This window comes from Fulmarus glacialis, unplaced genomic scaffold, assembly GCF_000690835.1.
Source record: "Fulmarus glacialis isolate BGI_N327 unplaced genomic scaffold, ASM69083v1 scaffold6520, whole genome shotgun sequence".
Lineage (NCBI taxonomy): Eukaryota > Metazoa > Chordata > Aves > Procellariiformes > Procellariidae > Fulmarus > Fulmarus glacialis.
The window spans coordinates 3998-23972 of record NW_009185718.1 but is presented as its reverse complement, the minus strand read 5'-3'; the positions used below and the strand labels follow the sequence as shown (position 1 = coordinate 23972).

The 19975-nt window shown below is 38.5% G+C and overlaps 1 protein-coding gene across 1 annotated transcript in view; it reads right to left on the bottom strand.

The window, feature by feature from the left end:
• The window catches only part of LOC104075217 (nesprin-1-like), a gene marked incomplete at both ends in the record, with an annotated part of 62592 nt that overhangs the window by 38865 nt on the left and 3752 nt on the right, over positions 1-19975 (bottom strand). The window contains 14 exons of the mRNA XM_009575683.1: positions 252-404; positions 609-764; positions 1381-1546; positions 3685-3947; positions 4886-5104; positions 6129-6273; positions 6934-7271; positions 7665-9825; positions 10603-10868; positions 12665-12841; positions 14303-14428; positions 16631-16777; positions 17640-17816; positions 18682-18849. Coding sequence (XP_009573978.1) covers positions 252-404; positions 609-764; positions 1381-1546; positions 3685-3947; positions 4886-5104; positions 6129-6273; positions 6934-7271; positions 7665-9825; positions 10603-10868; positions 12665-12841; positions 14303-14428; positions 16631-16777; positions 17640-17816; positions 18682-18849 — 4662 coding nt within the window. The remainder of the gene's footprint in view (positions 1-251; positions 405-608; positions 765-1380; positions 1547-3684; positions 3948-4885; positions 5105-6128; positions 6274-6933; positions 7272-7664; positions 9826-10602; positions 10869-12664; positions 12842-14302; positions 14429-16630; positions 16778-17639; positions 17817-18681; positions 18850-19975) is intronic.

Sequence of the window (19975 nt, the reverse complement as noted above, 5' to 3'; positions counted from 1 at the left end):
AACTTTGTCCATCTGACTTGCTTTTACTCTCAGCTACTTCCTCCAAGTTCTGTTACTCACTCAAGTCTCTGTATGCGCTAGTTTGCAAAGAATATAATTAAAATTCTCATCCGTCAATCCTTATTTCTGTCCATTCTTCTGTTGAACTACATTAAAAAATATGCCATGCAAGTTTTCACAAATACAACTTTGGTATGAAGTGAATTCAGAAGAATTTATGGTGTAACCAAATAAGGGAAGCCTTGTCTTACCTTTTGTTCAAGTTTAGCTTGTGCTATATCATTTGTTTTCTTTTTCAGTTTGGAAAGAATGGCATTTAGTTCATTTGCTATCCCCTGGATTTTCTGACCAAACTCTTGATTCAATGTTTTGATCTGCTGAGTTTCTCTTTCTTTGGTTTGAATCTGTCAACAATAAGAATTAAACTCAGTAACCAGAAATCTCTCTTCCTGAAAGGAAATTAACTTTCGTTTAACTAATTTAAAGGAAGGTAATCAAACTACTCTACATTGTCATAGTTTGACCACAATTGGATACTGTATTTCACTAAGTTATGAAGTCTAAAGAAGGGCTCTAGATCTGTAATGCATTTATCTACTATGCTTTACCTGATCTTGTACAGTTACAAGGGCCAGCCCAACTTCTGCTAAATGAAGAGAGAGTTCAGAAGGCAAAATGGTATAAAGCCCCAAGTACTTATTCTGTTGTTGTTCAGCCATTTTTTCAACAGCCTGGCGATGAGTAGTTACTTCACCAAAGAGAGACTAATGACAGAAAAAGAGTATTGTTAAGAACAACGGGAAAAACATATCTGTGTAAACTTAGCAAATGCAGACATTACATGCAGCTTGCAACCAAGTTAATTGCTTTTAAATTTTTAATTAGTTCATTAAAAAGAACTGTATCTTGGGATTCCCTGGATTCTCATTTATGACTATCTGTCCAGTTCTCTGTTCCTGTGTGACCACATGTATATAGCAAATGTCAAGTTTTCAGCACCTCCAGTGAAATGAGTTTATTTTATTTTGTTACTTTCCTCCCCACCCCAAACTGCCGAGATAGAAAAGAAATGTCATATTCTGTCCATTCACATTCTACAGTTCCCCTGTATTTTAGATGAGAGGAGAAAAATTACTAAACAATATGCTAGTATGTAAAATTGCATAAATGCAAATATTAAATATATCTTAAATATCTTTAAAATAAGATATTACAGCCCATCAGCTACTTCATGCTTTATGAATTTGTCTAGTGGCTTACTCAAAAAGTAATGAATATTGTCTAATTTGAATTTATGGTGTTTTTGAATGGATTAACACTCACTAGCAGATTACAACGAAGATAAATATTGTAATTTAGAAATTGACAAATTTGATATACCTGCAACTCCTGAAGTTGAGTATCCATTTCTACATCAGGGCTCAATAAATATTCTTTTGTTTCCTGGATCCAGGACTTCACAATATTAATCTCTGCTTCAACCTCCTCACGCTCCTTCAGCTCCTGTTTCACCGTCTTCACACCTTTTTTCACTTTCTGTTGCATACTTCAGAAACAAAGAAATAACTATTTATGAAGAATTAAGCAATGTCTAAACACATTGCTTTGTCAGAAATATTGAATAATAAAGATAACGATTGATAGCCCAACATCCACTAATAAAAAGAGGGGCAGTGTTGCAACAGACTACTAAAGCAGCATAATTAAATTTCTCATGTTCATTCTTCAGTTCACTCCTTCTAATTAGCCGTTTTATGTACTTTGACATCGAGTGCACAATTCTTTTGAAGAAATGCAAATATTTACAATACAGACACCTACATCTGAGCTCATCACCACAGACTGCCCTTATTGTCAATGGAGGAAGCAGGCAATTCTAGGGCATGATTTAGGATGATTCATCATAATTCTAAAAGAAACTTCTAGAATAGGTCAGAAAATCTGCATCTTAGACCTGTCTATTTCTCTCCACTAATTAGAGAGCAAGAATTAACCAGTTCAGATGCGGTTATCTATAATCTAAAATAACACGGGATAAATTCCACCCCTATTGATGGGATTTGCATTGGCAGAATACCTAGGATAAGGCATGGATCAAACATCTGAACACCATTTTTGACCCAGTGACCTATCTCCACGCTTCCACTAAGACAGAATTTTTGCACTTTCCTCAAGAACTAGGATTTCCTGTAAAAATAGAATCTTTTTCAGATGACAGCTCTGTGAAAAATCTACAGGACTACTTGTAGCTCTTACGTATGTGACATGGATCTTACTTTGATATTCCCATATTTGATTTATGTTTGTATAACCTTGCATAGCTGAATCATGCCTTATTTACATGAGCATGAGATCATCACAGACCCTGTTTCTTAGAAACCAATTCTAAGGGAAGAATGGCATTACAAAAGTGCTAATATCCACATATTTTCTACAGGGATTGCTATTCTACTGTAATTAGTTATGCATGCACACAATGAACTTTGCACAGGCTAGGTGGAGGGTTTACAGATTTTTCATTCTGTGTCTCTCTCCCTATTGTGGAGATCCAGTTAATAGCATCTTAGTGCAGTTATGAGGTGGGTATGAAACTTAGTCATAAAACTTCCTGTTTTATACATGACAGGGTGTCCTGGTTTCGGCTGGGATAGTGTTAAATTTCTTCCTAGTGCTGTGTTTTGGATTTAGTATGAGAAGAATGTTGATAACACACTGATGTTCTCAGTTGTTGCTAAGTACCCTGCTAGTCAAGGACATTCAGCTTAAAACAAAACAAACAGGTGCTGGGGGGGGGAGCAAAGCTGGGACAGCCGGCCCAGCTGGCCAATGGGGTATTCCGTACCATGTGACGTCATGCTCAGTATATGAATGGTAGGCGTGTTCCAGGAAGTAGTGATCACTATTTCATTATCGGTCAGCGCGGGTCAATCACAATTGCATTGTGCATCACTCATTTTTGTATATTCTATCATTATCATTATTATTATTATTATTATTTTCCCTTTTCTGTTCTATTAAACTGTCTTTATCTCAACCCACAAGTTTTTCTCACTCTTACCCTTCCGATTCTCTCCGCGTCCCACTGGGGGGTCGGGAGTGAGTGAGCGGCTGTGTGGTATTTGGCTGCCTGTCAGGTTAAACCATGACACAGGGAAACATTTTAGATTTAGATAAACATTCTATATAACCACAGGGTGAAATGTTAAGATATGTTTTGTTTGCACATGCACTAAATCCCCCTGTAAATTTCAGAGGATACCTACTTTTGGTACCTAAGTGGTTCCAACAGGGAAAACAAAACAATAAACTAATCTAAAATTAGGATACAAAAAGGTAAAAGGTCATTGTTAATGGCGAGATGCAATGGAAGGGTTTAAAATCAGTTATAACTTTAATGTAGTTTATACGACTCTTACGTAAGTTACTATTATAATGCAAGGCAAGAAGTACATATTCTAAAAAAGCATACTCCTGCTGATGCAAATAAAAAAAATAATGGTAAAAACATATTTAAAAATTAATTAAAGATAATTTAAAATTAAACTGATGCTTATTTTAAATATAATAACTAATATTTATTTTAAGCATGGTAATTGTTAATGATAACAAAAATGATACGTGAACTCTCATTAATGAATTGTAAGGTACCATTTTTCTACTGAATCTTTTAAAATATTGCCTTACTTGTGGCATCGATCTTGCATTGCTTTGAGTTCTTGCATGACTGGTAGTTCCTCCTGAGACAGAGGCTTTATTTCCACATCCTGAAGCATGCTGACAGCATGCTGTTTGAGCAGGCCCAAAGATGACAGCTGGTGCTCCACCTCCAAAAGGAAACTACTGTGGTAATCCAGGAGTTCCAGGAGCTCTGTCTTGGATGCCTTTTCCACTGAGCTTTCTGGTAAGCGACCTTGTAACTGATCTATTGCTATGGTGGCTTTTTGAATCTGTGGAAAGAGATCCAGTCTTGGCAATAACGGAATTAAAAAGAAGCTAGTACAACTGATACCAAAAGGTGCTAAACCCAGTGCTGTACATTAAGATGCTGTACAACAGCTGTGGTATAGGGCTTGTGCAGCAGTCTCTATAGCAGATATAAATCTACGCTCTAACGTGCTAGATCCTAGCTCTTCACACTGGACTAGGACATCTAAGGGACTTTTTTGTCAAGTGATGAGTGGCTCCTCATATTTTTTAGCATTTATTATCTTTATTGCCTAGAGCTCTACCCTAGGGCAGACCTGTATTTGGCACAAGTCATATATTTAACAAAAAGATTATCCCCATTCTCAGAGAACCTGCAATGTGAGCATAAAATAATGGACAACAACAGATAAAGAGAGTCATGTAGGATATAAGGAAATAAGAGTCACATGATCGGTGAGCTGTGACAGGCAATAATATCACTGAATAAATTTAGAAATAGTAACTTCATACTCTTCAGGGGAAAACAAAAAAAAAGAAAAAGGCAGGGGAGCAAAAAGGGGAGCAAAAAGGGGAGCAAAAAGGGGAGCAAAAAGGGGAGCAAAAAGGGGAGCAAAAAGGGGAGCAAAAAGGGGGAGGGGGGCGGAAAGGAGGTTGACTTAATTTAGAATAGACCATCTGGGGAAGAGAAACATAGAGGAGAAGGTTCTGAAGAACCAGCAGAAACCAAATCAACTCTGTATTTACTATACATATATGCATATAGAAGAATAGTGCAAGCCTTGGAGGCAGTGGTTCTAAACCTAGGTCTTCCATAGCTGTTTTTTTTCTATGACATGAGAAAAATCACTGTTATTCCTGCTATCAGCTTTCTCTACCATAGGATGATTAATAAGGCAGTATAATGAGTGAAAACCTATGTACAGTTAAAAAAGGAGGATTTACCAAGACCAGAAGTTACCTTATCATTAAAGGCCTTCCATTCCTGCACTGCATCTTCCAAAATTTTCTCTTGTTCTTGGGCAACATTCCGGAGCCGTGTCCAGCGCTGCCAAACTGTTGTCATGGATCTACTTATAGTTGCCTTACTGGCATCATTGCTAACTTTTTCCAGCTGCGAAGCCTTTTCTTCTAGGGCTGTGATCTTCTCATGGAAAGAATTCACTACAGACACAAGAGTCTGAAAAAGCAAAAATAAGCACTGTTTTCCTCTTTTACAACACAACTCATAACTATTCAACACACTTGCAGGCAGATGAGCCACTTCCATCCACTGCAGACAAAGAGGAGTTACCCTATGCTGAGTGAGGTTGTTAGATCTGATTTTATTTTTCATACGCAATATAGTGGCTACAGCTACTTGAAGGACCTGGTCCAAAATGCAACTCTCTGGAAGCAGCAGCAATCTGGTGTAATTAGGTTTTCTCTTCCTTGCTAGCCCCTCAAAAGGGATGGAAATAAGTAATCAGGACCCTCCTCATAGCAAAGAGTGACTTCTGTTAGAGTCTAAAAATGAAAGAAGCAATTCAGGTGTTTAAGCATACTTTTATGTCACATTTATCTCTAACGTCATTTTAGATGTCCAAGGGTATCAGGATATTCTCATGAAGCAGTCAGACATGATGATATTACTCTTAGGGGGGATTCCTGCCTTCACAGAGACACAGCTGGAGACGAGGCAGGATGTCTAAGTGTCACTAACTGCCTATATTAAGGCAAGTGATTAGCACCCTAAATATTAGAAGAGAAAGTAACTCTTTTAAGTTACATTTCTTTCTTTTAGACTAAGCAAGAGTTAATATTAAATCCCAACCCTTCCCGTCCTAGTAAAAATATTTCATGTGATCCAAAGTAGATGGATCCAAAGTTTCTATTGATCTGAATTTCTTGTGGGGTACATAATTTTGGGACTTATGCACCCAAGACTTTTAGGAACCTCCTGATTCCTTCCAGTTCTCTACAGTCATAGGCACATAGACAGACATCAAGCTGAAAAGCAATTAAAAGTATCTGTCCCAGTCACCCCACAAATAAAATGTGTGTTCTGCACAACACAAAACACCTCTTGGTGTGCTATGACACAGTTAAGCACTACAGGAAAAGATCTAAAAACTCAAATTCAGGTTGCCACAGGTAGGGGCCTACATAACATACATTTATTTTCACTGAAGGAAAAGGATTTCATATAATTTTCAGTACCTTACCTTATGTGTTAGCAATTTCTCTTCTGATTCATGAGAAGAAGCAGCTTTAGCTACTGAGAATTCAGATAATTTTTTCTCAGCCTCATTCATCACTTCAATAACCTTCTGTCTTGCTGTCTGGTACTCCTGCCACTCAGAAGCACACCTTAAAAATGTAGTTCCAGAAAGAACAATTTAATGCAATACAAACCCATTTGAAAATCAGGAATATTGTTGCACCTAGTTTTCAATGTAACTGCTTAGTTTTGTTGTTACACAGTATTTTCCAAGAAAAAGAAATATTATTGGGAAAGTATACATAGAAGCACATGCTCCTGATTTTCAGCTGTGCCTTACAGACACAGCTTGGCATTTAATAGCCCTTGATTGACTTTTCCTCAGTGACTTTGTCTAGGTTGTGTTTTAAACCCACCCAAACTTTTGGAATCCAGAACATTCAGTAATAATAAGTAACATAGTTATGCTGGTTAAAAAGGTATTTCCTTTTAGTTCAAAATGTCTGCTTCAATTTCATTTTTTTCTACATAGGTCTTGCGCCAGATGAAATAAGGGACAGTCATTCCCTACTTTTCTTCTCGGTGCTGTTCCAAGATTTATATAATTTTATCATAGCTTCCTCAGGATCACACATCTAGTCAGTCAGTGGCAGAGGAGAAAAGAGAATCCAAGAGCTCTGAATCCCAATATCCACTTCTCTCATCAGTAGCACAAACATTTTACAAAACTCCAATTAATGTTATGATCTCTTTCGTTCACCATCAACAAGATGATCTTAAAATGAAAGAAAAAAAACAGATTAATATACCTTTGCAACTGCTCTTGCTGGGTTTTGGCTTCTTGCTTTGTCCCTTTGGCCTTTTCCTCCAATGCAGCTACATTCTGCATCAGCTGCTCTCTTGCTGTGGCTTGGATAAAGGGCTCTATCTCTGACACAAGGCCCTGCAACTCCTTCAAATGATTACTGAACTGACTTTCTGTGCTGAAAAATTCAATGTGGTTCCTTAGGTTCTCCTCAGAGTTCTCAACATCAAGACCATTTCTTGCTAAATGTAGAAATTCCTGAGCATCTTCAAGCCAGTCATTTGCTATCTGCATCACTTGGTAGTATCTTTGGCAGAGGCTATATAATTTATTCAAGGTAGCCTGAAATAAAAGGGAAAATTATACAGAGAGTCACAGACATAAAATTCACAGCAACCACAAAAATATCCTCTGCTGAGAGTCTGGATTTTGCCCATTCTTGCTTTCTTTTCCCTTTATTATATCTAAAATACAGGTCCAGAGAGACTACATGGAAGTAGGTTTTGAGCGCATTTGCACTTCTACATGCAGGTATAAATGCATATTAATGAAGCCTTTCCCCCCCCCCCCCCCCCCCCCCCCAAGTCATCCATAGCAACAGGCCACAACCTAAGTCATTAAAAACCCCCAAACAACAGGATTATTAAAATCAATCTTTTTATCATGATTACAAACATCAAGCCATATTTTTCAGCTTTGTGAGCGAGAAACTAATGACATTTAGGGTGCACTAACCTGTCTCATGTGTATAGCTTCTTGAACTTCACCATCTAGTTCCGTCAGCTCAGCAAGAGTGTTTTCCAGGTCAGCAGGTATCAGCTCCTTTGCTTTCATATATCTCTCTTTCTCTTTATTGCTCAGTGCATTCATTATTCTCAGGCTTGACTGCACTTCTTCCTGATGTATCTGAACCTTTCGGATTTCTTCTTGGATGCTTTGCAGTTTGAGGTCCAAACATAATGTTCCATTAAGTTCTGCTTTCACCCATCTCAACCAGTCAAGTGACCGGCAGATTTCTGTCTGGAAGTCTATGCTTTGCACGAGTCTGTTCTCGCACTCCATCACGGTGTCACCAATGGCAGCGTGCAAAGACTTTAGTTTCTCTTGCCAAGACTGCACTTGGTGATTTGTTGTCTCACATGCAGATGAATCAAGCTGAGGAGAAAGGGCTTCTAGATGTTCAGTTATTCGCTTCAGAAGACTCCCCGAGTCTTGCAAGCTGCCCACCAGAGAATGGTATATTTTCAACTTTTCTTCTATTGGGAGGGTTTCTTCATTTACCTTAATCTGCTCCTTCTTCACTGCCTCTAGTTGTGCCTCAAACTGCACACACATTTTCTCATGCTCCTGGCATGCTTCTATTGTGTCTTCTAACAGGTTGATTTTCTGTTCTATTTGCCTCTTGAACTTGTGATACAGCGTGACAAGTTTTAGCATCTCATCTGGTTGCCATGGCTGTCCAGTGCTTCGAAAGGCCTCCTTCTTCTGGTTTAGTTCATCCACTGCTGCACCAAGGCTCACCACTTCACCTAAGAGATCTCTGTAGGCCTGCTGGAGTGACACAGCTTCTTTGGCTAAAACAGCAGCTGGAGCTTTGTCCATGTTAATAAACTGATCCTCTAGCTCAGTCAGAGCTTTGCTTGTCAGCTCAATCAAAGAGGCATACTCCTTTCTGGCATAAATTGCTTCCTGAACCTTATATAATTTTTCTTTTGCCAGAGCAGTGACAATGTTGAATTGCTGAGGGAGAATGTTAAGTTTTTCATCCAGATAAGAATGATCTACTTCATTAAGTGATGGTAGGATTTCTTGGCCATCTCTTTGCAGTGCAAGTAACAGATTTTCATACTCTGGAGATTGCTCAAGAATCTGTTGATACTTTGCCAACTGCGTGTACAGTTCAGAGTTACTATTCATTACATTGACTTCTGGGAATGTGACAATATCAGCTTGTTTTAGCCAATGGCAAGCTTTATCCAAGTCTTCTTTGAAATATTTCCTGGAAACTACATTTTTCTCCAGTTCCAACAATCTCTGGTTACACTTTTGTAAAACAGTGTCATACACGTTCTGTAGTTCTTGCAGTTTACCTAACACTTCACTCTTTTCTTGTTCTGTTGCTTCTTTCATTAAATCTCTTCCTTGAGCCCACAACCCCGTGACTTCATTTTGGCAGGCCTTCAGGTTAGCCTGGGCATTCTTACAAGTCCTGATCTGTTTGTTCACATCTTCCGGCAACAGACAAATGTGTTCCGGAAATGTTACCTTCTTCTCATGCTGGTGAATTTGGTTTGTAGCCTGAAAGACTGCCATAAGAAACTGGGTCTTTTCAGACAGTGCTTTATTCAGGTGCTTTCTCCTCTGGCCAACCAGATCGCTGAGACAATCTACATGGTGCTGTGCATCAGAAAGTGCTTTCTGCAGCTCCTGCCTTTCATTGAGCCCTAGGTTGGTCATCACCCTGTCAGCATCCTTCACAAGCGTCTTCAGAACAAGCTGTTTGGCTTCAAGCTCGCTGCAAATGGTAAGATGATCCATGAGAAGACTCTGAGCCAAATCTGGAGGAGGGCTCTGTTTAAGAGCCTCTGAGATACTAGGTTGCTGCTCCTCTGCCCACTCCATTAGTTCCTGAAATTTGGAATGCACCAAACTGAGCTCTTCTAAGGTTGAAACAGAAACTTGAATTTTCCTTTTGACAAGGTCCTCCAGCTGAGTCCAGCGTTGCTCGAAATGACCAAATTGCTCCTTTACTAATTCTTTGTCATCAAGATTCAGATGTTCTATCATCTTCTGTTTCTGATCTTTCAAATCTTCCAGAGCAAATCTCCTTTCCTGTAGTGCCAATGCCAATTTTTGCAAAGCTTCAAGGTGCACGTTTGTACTTTCAGCATCAGATCTGTTATCAAAATGGACAGGACAGAAATTAACTATTAGATCTTATCTCAGGATAGACTTTTAAAAGAGGTCAGAATGAATTATAAGCCTACTATATACTGAAATCAATGTGATATAAATACTTACAGTTTTCACATTCTTTTGAAGTTACCAGTCTTGAATATTAATTAAAAGGTTTTTTTATTCCTCTCCCTTTCATCTGCAATGTGGTCATCAGGCTGACCATACAAATTAACATGAATACTACAGACTCTACTGGTTATATTGCACATATGAACAACAAGTACTGAGGTTGAAGTGAATCTTTTTCCATGACAGTGATAGCAGCAGTAATAGACTCTCACAATTTTACACACAGCTGGCGTGTTTAAGCTATACAAAGCAGCTGCAATCATTTAGCAGAAGCAACTAAACCTTAATATAATAGTCTAATAGATAAAACACAATGTATCACAATGAAAAACACACGTGAAACACAGTAAAAATAAATGAAAGCGTTCAAACAAAATAGTCAAAATGCATGAAATATCAGAAAATGTTATACCCCGAGATGGGATCAATCAGTACTTGCCTTAAAGACAAACACTGAAGATCTGGCTTCTCAAACTCTCTTTATTTCAATACAAGTAATTGTCCTATAATTAACAAGGGAGGCCTGCTTTTAATTAAGCATGGAAAAAGGGATTTTTAGTGGATCCAACTTAGAGAGACTCTGTAAACAGCTCTTTCAGCGTATATGCACTAAGTCAGCTTTTGTGCATGCTACTACATTTTTTACCTAGCCAGGTTGTCCCACTCTTTTGTGAGCTTTTCCAAGAAAACTTCAACTACATTCATGCGATCATGATAAACCCCCGTCCTCTGCAGATCCTCCTCCCTCTGTATGAGCAAACTGTGTGCCTGAAGGCAGAGGTCCAGCCACTGGTTGCTCAGCTCTCCTATTTCCTTGTGCTCAGGTGATTCTTGTCCTTGGGTTAGTTTGTTCATCTTCTCAGTTACAGAGGTAAGAGCTGACTGCTTAGACTGCAACTTCTGACTGAATTCCTGAAAAAGATACAAGTCAAAACCAATATGGTGACACCTACTCAAAATTATAAGATAGAATTTAAATAAAAACTCTGAACTAAATAAATTGTGTAAGGACTAATTATCTGCCCAGGCAAAAGCTGTGCAGATGTAAATTGGAAGAAGTGCCTTCTCCCCTCCCCTAACGTTTCTCTTCATCTTCTCAGGTGAGGACAGGTTGGTTATAGATGTGAAAGCAGACCAGAGCAGTTTCCAAGTGCCAGTGATAAACAGAAATCATGATCAAGTCACACCTTGTTGTCCAGGCTTCCGGACTAGCAAGCTCCCACCGTACACTAAAACATGCAGGATAGTCTGGGTCTCATAAGAATTCATTTTACCAGTACTGTTTCTAGCTCAGTTTTTTCCTTTTCCTTTTTCATTAGAGACTAAAAATAGGAAGCAGAGTCCATGAGTCAGTGAGTCCCCACATCCATATTTTGCTTTGTTCCTATTTCTATAATAGCGACCATTATTGCTGTCATTATTGAAACAAAGCCAATCATTATCTAGGTATGATTGCTATTTGAGTTAATAAATTCCAGTAAATAAGAGAGTCCATCTGCACACACATTTCTTACTGAATAAGAAGTCACAGAGAACCCAAAAAAAGAATATACAATATACTGACAACTAAAACTAACCAAATATTTTTCAGCACCTACACACTGTCTAGGGTAAATATAATCTTTTCCCAAATTCTAGTTCCAATAACTGTAACTAAACAGCCATGTCCAGCTCCAGCACTTTGCTGGGATGATGCGTTTTCGCTGAGGGCCGGTAGGGGTTCTGGAGAAGAGAAGCTACTGCCCAGTTCTGCCTCATTCCCCTCAAATGCAGCTAGGCATCTTTAATTACGACGGCAAATTCAAGGAAAAAATACACATTGTGCTACATCTGACAGCATATCAGGTGCCTGCCTTTCATAATAATCCAAAGTTCCTGACTGAAATAGTGAAGAAATACAACTCCTGCTTCTTCCTGGACTCTAATGATAGCTAGTGTAACAGCTTTCAGTCCACATTGTGCTGAGGTATCTTCAAGGGCTATGACTTTGTTCAAACACTTGTGTAGAACAGACGTGAAGAGAAAGTGCTGTTTACTTTTCACCTAACTGCTAGCATATCAGAAAAAGAATACAAGCAAAGTCTAGACCAAAAATGCAAAACGCAAGCATTTCATCATTTATCAAAGAAATCTGTTTTCCTGTTTCCTCTTGTTACTTTACTGATGTTTGTGATGTGTGCAGAATGGCCATTCTCTCATCTGTGAATGAATAAGAATGAGTGAAGATCTGAAGGCATTTGTCTCACTATTTTGAGTAAACTAAATTGGGTTTCTACCATACCTATTCTCCAGTGGTTTTCAGAGTCCAGAAACATTGAATAGTTTCCTAGACTAATTTTAAAATAGATCTAAATAATTTAGAAGTATCAGAATCAAAGAACTTAGCAAGCACAAATTGCAGATCTTATCTTCAGGTTCACTGTGATCAGCAAATAGCCTATTAAAAGTGACGGCAAATCAAAACAGTAGGCTGAAAATTGTCTACTGTTAAAAAAACAAAACCAGAAAAATATTGAAGTACAGTGTTTTGCTTTCTGTGTCACCCTGTAGCATCAATAAGGAAACCTTCTTTCCTCTGTCTTCGCTGTTCTTGCTTAGAACATATGAGCAACTCTATGCAATACATGCATATAACATGAATTATAATAATATCAGCCACAGGATGAACTTCTTCCTTACCTTCTGTTCTTAACCTAAAGTCTTCTTACCTTAACTTGGAGTACCATATTCTGGGCAATGTTTAGCTCCAACTCCGCTCGTCTCCTTTTCAAATTCTGTAGTTGTTGATCTGCATCCTGGAAATATATCCAGAGCTCAGCCTTCATTTGTTTGATCTCTTCCCAACCTTGAGCCAAATACTGTGAGTGCATTATTTGTTGCTCAATCTAGAAAACAAGAAATGAAAAGGAGTAGGAATGCTTTAATGCAGCTATTTTTGCAGAATGGAGGATGAATACCATTCTTCCTCCGAGCACAATACTGTACTAACAGCAAATTTCTGCAATAGATCTGAAGGGGCTAATACTATCCACAAAAGAGGCTTAACGTTCAAAAGTCATAAAAATCAGACCTATCAAAGGAAAGCTGTGGAAAAAAAAAAAGAATTATCATTCACCTTTGAGAGAAGCAAGTATATTTATGAGTGTGTGTATTTCAAAGTGTTCTCAGCCTTCTGTTAAAGCTTAGATTAATTGTTTGATTTAGTCTATTGCATGCCAAGAATACTGCCAGACCCTACCTGCCTTCGCAATGACCAAATAAAAGCTTAAACTAAACACTTTCATTTAATTTGCTTAGCCCAGTTACTTTGCCTATATGCCTTTTGTAAAATGCCAACAAGAAGAATGCTTACCAGATCTGAGCCCATCAATCACCTTAAACCAATAGTGACACAGCTTCTTTTGCTCCAAATACAGCAGTGGGGTGCCTTTAAGGTTTAGACACTCAACCAGCTTAATGTATCTCAGCACTGTACCGTCTGTGATTTCTTAAAAATATTTCACTGCTTGATATATAAAAGGAGAATCTTATTCTGATGTTTGGGATACTTTTTGGCTATTCAGTATTGGGACTGCCATTTTTTTATGGATTACTTGGATTTGTACAATTTGCTTCTCTGGTATGGAATACTGTTACTGTATATATTAGACTTTTACTGTTGGTAGAAGTAGTTTCAAATGTTTGGTGTTGTGTGTATGTGAAACTAAAATTTTCATGTTTACAACAACAGGAATGCTTATAATGTTTCTTTTCTAATAACTCTTATGTTTATAATTTTATTCTAAAACCAAGAATTAAGCTACTTTAAAACTTAGAATTGATGTACACTTCCATAAATTCATATGCTGAAACAGATGCACTCTGATTTACGAATTGAACCATCATAATTTTTTATGATTGTAATTAATATTTTAGTATATCCTAATAAGAACATCAGCCTACTGTTGAATAAATAATAACAGTAAAATATGTCTAAGCTTTAATAAAATACAGAGAAGAATAGATTGAATTGTGTTTCATGAAAACAAATAATTTGGACCAGGTTATCTTCCATAGAATGTTTTTTGTGTGGCTTTAGGCCAACATCTTGTAACATTGTCTAAGTACATTTAGCGACCTTTGTCGTGTGTCTTTGTATTACTACCAGGATAGCAATGTATGGATTTAATTTAAAAAAAAAAAAAAAGAGAGAAAAAGAAAACTATTTCTAAATTAAATACTTAAGATGAAAGTAAAAAGACATTTCTTTAAACCAGTACCCAATATGACCTTTTTAAAAGGGGACAGATCAAGGCAGTTAAAGCTCAAAATAGGATTAAAAGCAGGTTGTTGTGGCTATCTTGTACCGTTTGTTTTGTTTGTTGAATATCTGTTGCTGTACTCTTCACTGTGGCATCTGACAGATCACACATGGAGCACAGAAGATCCAAGTATGTATTGGCCTGCTCCTGCACAGCCCGGAAATGTTTCACCTGAGGGAACACAATCCTCAAATAAACTCTGAGACTGTGAAAATAATCTCTTATTTTATTACAATCATGCATTTCAGTATTTTTACTTTAGCTTATTATTTCCAAAAGATGAAATGTAGACATACACTATTTTATTAGGTAAGGCTGCTCTGTCATAATTATGGAAAAGAGTAACTCTAAGTGATTATTATCCAATTATCAAAGCACTTAGTGACATATGTATTACCTAGCTTATTTCTTTATTTATAAAGCGTTGGATAGATACACACCAGTTTCAGCAAGGTGACTTACTTTCCCAAGATGAATGGGAAGCAGGGCTTTATCTGATTATTAAAGTGTCATGTTGCCCATACCTATAAAATTCTCCAGTGTCTGACAGATCATGGGGAATCCAGCCCAGTGGCACAGCACACTTTCCCACACCGTCCGAAACCCTCCCAATGTCCCCAATATCTACAATTGCCAAGATCAGACATGACACTGTTGAGGGTTCTTGCTCTCGACATTGCCCATATGAGCTCACCTCTCCCTATGAAGAGTTTCCTCATCCAAAAGAAAATGATGACATTAGTGTTGACAAGCAGGGCAATAACATACCTCCTAGAGTCCCAGGGAGGAGGGGTGAGTGATCACCTAATGCAGAGGGCCAGTGGTGGGTCCTTGTGGGCAAAAAATTGATCATGACAGCAGCGTGCCCTTGTGGCAACCCCAAATTACTGTATCAGCAAGAATGCAGAGAGCAAGCTGTGGGAAGCGATTATTCTCCTGTACTTATACTTGTCAGGCTCTGCCTGGTGTATTTGGCCCAGTTTCCCTCTTCCCTCATAGAAGAGATATTGGCAAACTCATGCAAATCCAGCAAAGGGCTGGGGGGATATGGGGCTGTAGTACATGGCATTTGGGCAGGTCTGAAGGAACTGGGTTTATTCAGCCTGGAGAAGAGAGGCTAATTGTGGTCTGCCGTTACTTCAAATGGTAGGGGTCAGGTGGGGGCAATACTGAGAAGACAGAGAACAAACTCTTTGCCGAGGTGGGCAGAAAAAGGACTAGAGGGAAAAGTGACAAGCTGCAACAAGGAAATTCTTCCTAGATATGAGGGAAAATATTTTTCATACTGAGAACAGTTAAGCACTGGAACAAGTCCCTAATCCTCAGGGACGGTCAGGGCCCTCAGTGCACCAAAGGGCTCTTGCAACCTCTATCCCCCTCTCCTTGGGGTTGCCTCTGCTCAGGGCCAGCCCTGACTTGGCCCAGCTGCGACCTGGCCAATGGAAAAGCATTCAGAAGCCCTCCCCCTTGTTCGAGAGCTGCATGTAAGCTCAGGCCCTCACCCACCTATGGACCTCACCTGAGTTACGGTATAGGTGCATCTGTGTCTGGCTGATCCTCCTGGTCTTGCCTTGCTGCCCTGACCTCCTGCCTCCACCTGGGACTGGCCTCATCCCTACAGACTTGCCTGGTGATCACCAGATGGTGGCTGACACCAGGGGGACTCTGCTCTCCTCACCTGTCTGCTGCAGGTCTGCACGTCATTGGGAAGGTCTTTGCTGGCCCCACTGTCATCCCCTGATCCCCCCGCCCTTGCGGAGCTGCCATCTGTGTATTTCAAGGTCTCTGTTAAGCCACATGGTGGATGAGACAGCCCTGAATTCCAGCATTTTTAGTACCATACCCATTTAATTTGAAAATAGGTACAAATCCAATGTAAAATACATTAAGTTATTAAGAATATTCAAGAAGCAAAGAAACCATTCTTAACGGCTAATTGTGGGCTAGAGGCAGTTCCACGCTCTTAGCCTGAAAAATTGTTTTAATTGCCTGATAACAAACTCTCTGTCCATGGTACTATGAAACCAGGTCTCATATAGGAACATTAGTAGACAGATGTGCAATTGGACAAGCAGAAAGACACCACCCCTCTGCTAAAGACATTTGTGGAGTACGTGAGCAGGTTTATCTAATTAGCCAACTTTTTTCAGGAAACGTATTTCTAAGCATTAAGCTGAGCTAGCAGAAGCCCTGTGTTATTTTTCACCTACAGTTATTTTTCACTCGAGGTATTCCTTTTGGAGCTGGGAACAATGAGGCTACACAGCCTTCTGAGAAGTTCAGAGAGAGTATCTAATTTCTATTAATATAAAGCTCTTACTTGAACTCACCTAATTAAAGATAACTGAGTATTTTCAAGTGCTGAACTTTTACCTGTTTAACTGCATCTGCCAGGCTGAAAGGTGGCCAGGTAGTTGGCTTTAGCTCTGACTCCACTGTAGACAGCCAAGTCTGGCACTGTTGTAGGGTATCCTGATGATTAACATGCTTCTGGAGTTCATGTTCCAAACTCTGGTACACCTAAAATAAACATTTTGTAAGGTCGTCGCATTTTCAAAAACCACTATTGGCTCTCTTCTCCTACCTTGAAAACTGCAAATAAAATTATTAAGACTGGGGTTATTTTAGCCCATGTACATGAAAGCACCAAGGGATGAAAGCTCCTTAAGCTCTCACTGCATCTTGCTAATTTGGGGAGAAGATGGACAATATCTGAGGCACGGCTTCTGGAAAGAAAAAATAAAAATGCAAACGAAGAGCGTGGTCTCTTATTTCTGTATTCTTTGCCAGTGATCTAGTATGAGGTTTTACCTACCTCTACACATCTTACTGACTATGAAGTCTACTTTTTGGGGTTTTGTTTGGTGGGGTTTTTTTTGTTTGTTTGGTTGGTTTTTTTTTTTAAGACTGTGCTGACTTGATCTCCTAATTGGATTAACAGAATGACCCAGCTAGCCCTTCTTAAGTGTATATTCTGGTTTTACTTAGAGAAAGAGTATTTCCTAGCACATAATTAAGACCCGTTATGTACGTATGCAAACTACTGACATTAAAAGTGCAATTTGCTCCCTAGTTTTTGAAGTAGGAATAGTTCCGGTTTCCTTGCTGCAGCTGCTCAGAAGCTAGTGTAACGTGAAGGTAGTGAGGGTGTGGAAAGATTAAGGTAAGAACTGATAAGCAGCTAGTTTTGCTGGCTGCATGGATCACACAGAATTCAACTGTAGCACAGTAATGATGAAGTGCTACATTAGTAACTTGTATGCTCAATTTAAATGGAAACAGTAGAAAGAATTTTACACCGTTTAAAGAAACAAGTACTTAGAGAAATAATAATGCGTGTTATTCTTAAATGGCATAAAAACATTTCTGAAACAAGACTTACTCTTTGGGCTGTGCTACATATGGCAGAATAGCTGTCCTTTGTCCCCTGAAGATGGCTTTGTATGTTTTGTTTAAATTTTGCTTGAAGATGTTCTGTGCACTGATTGATCAAGTAATCGCCTTTACTCTTAAGGCTGTTCAAACGATCTTCAAATCCTGCAATTTCTTCCATGATAGCCTAAGAAATAGATAAAATACTTAAAACATGTTCTGCATCACAGCTTTTTAAATGAGCGCTCATGCCCCAAGACTACCCTTAATCTTCCTTTGTTGCATGCTCTCCAGGGCTCCACCAACTTCTCTTGTGTCTAGTAATGAGGACTAAATCTGATGCTGAATCATATCTTATTCCATAAACTATTCCACTGTAGACCGTTCTTTCCATTGACTTTGGTGGAGCCAAATTTTTATCTAAGGAGGTTACTTAAAGAATAACAATGCTAATCACAATGAGTTTCACAATGAGTTAAGAGATTTCAATATTTGCCCTTGGAATCCCAGTTTCAGGGAGTGGTCGGGAGGGTTGGATTTTGCTTTCTTTTATCTTCTAGAAAGCATCAACTATCGATGTAGTGAATGACCACCATTAATAGCAACCATAACAATACCTTGAATAAAAGCAACAGAGGAATTATTACAACCTAATGGAGGAGAAGACAAAAAAAAAAAGTTTTGAAAATTAATTTTTTTTTTTTTTTACCCTTAAAAGTGCCAGAGCAAAAAGTGCCTTAGGAATAAAATGGCCCTAATCTGCTTTTTGTGGTTTATCTCCTGGGACATCTCAGCAAAAATCTGACACAGAATTCAGACCAGTGTACAACAAAGGTCTTGTGCAGATGCAGTCTCATCCAAGAAACAGTGCTAACAACAAGGTAGATTTGTTAACTGCATTAATGACACCGATGCTTACTTACACAGTTAGCAGTAAAAGGAATAAAACAGGTGGATGACAAATAACTAGAGCTCTGGAGTGGAGACAGAGAAGCAAAGAAGAAAAATTCTATTTTACCAGATAAAAGACGTTTACCCAATAGCAAACTCACCTTGTGGTTAGCTAGTTGCTGAGTGATTATTTCAAGATTGTTACTCTCCATGAGGTCAGGGCTGACCAGCCTGCTGGACATATGTAATAACCATTTCTCCCCTTCTTGCAAATCACTATTGTAATCTTCATGTTCTTTTACTCTCGCCTCTAAGGTTTCAACATATGCCTGCAGGTCCATAATAACCAAAATTAAATATTCAGGTAATTACAAGAATTAAAAAAACCCTAAACCAAAACCCACCAAGAGCTTGAAAGCATAGTAAGAGAGTTATCTTCTAAATTTATATTCCTGTGAGGGACTCTCACATTATTAGACTGTTAAGGAAAACATCAAAGGGATTCCTTGTGTGAATAAACTCTGTGGTACTAAGCAGTATTTTCACTCCAGATGAAATACCATGCTTTGAAGACTAAGGAAAACACTGAGGATCTCCTTACTTCAAGAAAAGGTACACTGTAAATTTGACATTAAGTTCACTTAGAAGCAGTTATTACATGCTGTTTGAGAGACTGTACATGACCTATTGGGTCCCTGTTGCGTACAGCCTTTGCACGTACATATTGCCTGTGATTGTGGTAGGCACATTAAGAATGTAGACATTGAGTTAAAATGTATTTATTCTTTTTAAGAAAGAGTTTTCATAAGTTTCTCTGCCTTTAAGTCATCAACATTACATCTAATGCAACAGATACCAGTTTTGTGGTACAGATCAGAGGAATGGCTGTAAATTAAAAATCAACTGTGAAAAAAATAAAATCATCTGCTATTGGTGGATGGATTGGCAATTAAAGGTACTTAGGTCAAACATAAGTACTAACATGGTTTGCAGAGCTTATCCTTGTTAGGAGTATAACCTATTAAAAGCTTTAGGAATAATCATTCTTTAGGACGTATTTAGAGTATTAGATCTTTCAAAGTACTACATACATGTGGACTAATGAATCAATGTTAATTAATAATGGCCTTGCTGAATTAAATTATATCCATCTTGCAGTTCATTTTCTCCAGTGACTTCCATTCAACAACTAAACTAGATTAAACAGGGTTTGAGTGAGATCTAGTAGAAACAAGAGACAAAATGGTATAATTTAAGAGCATCTGTCCCTTCAAGAAATAATGTATCTAGAAATCTATTCCAAGCTATTAAAAATAGTAACACTAGTACAAACTAGTCACTGATGTATTTCCCCTTAGTGCTACGAATACCTGCCACACTCAAAATTCATTTCAGCTACCCTTGTTAGATTTATTTAGGTAGAAGTTCTTTCCATATTCAAGAATCACCCCCTCC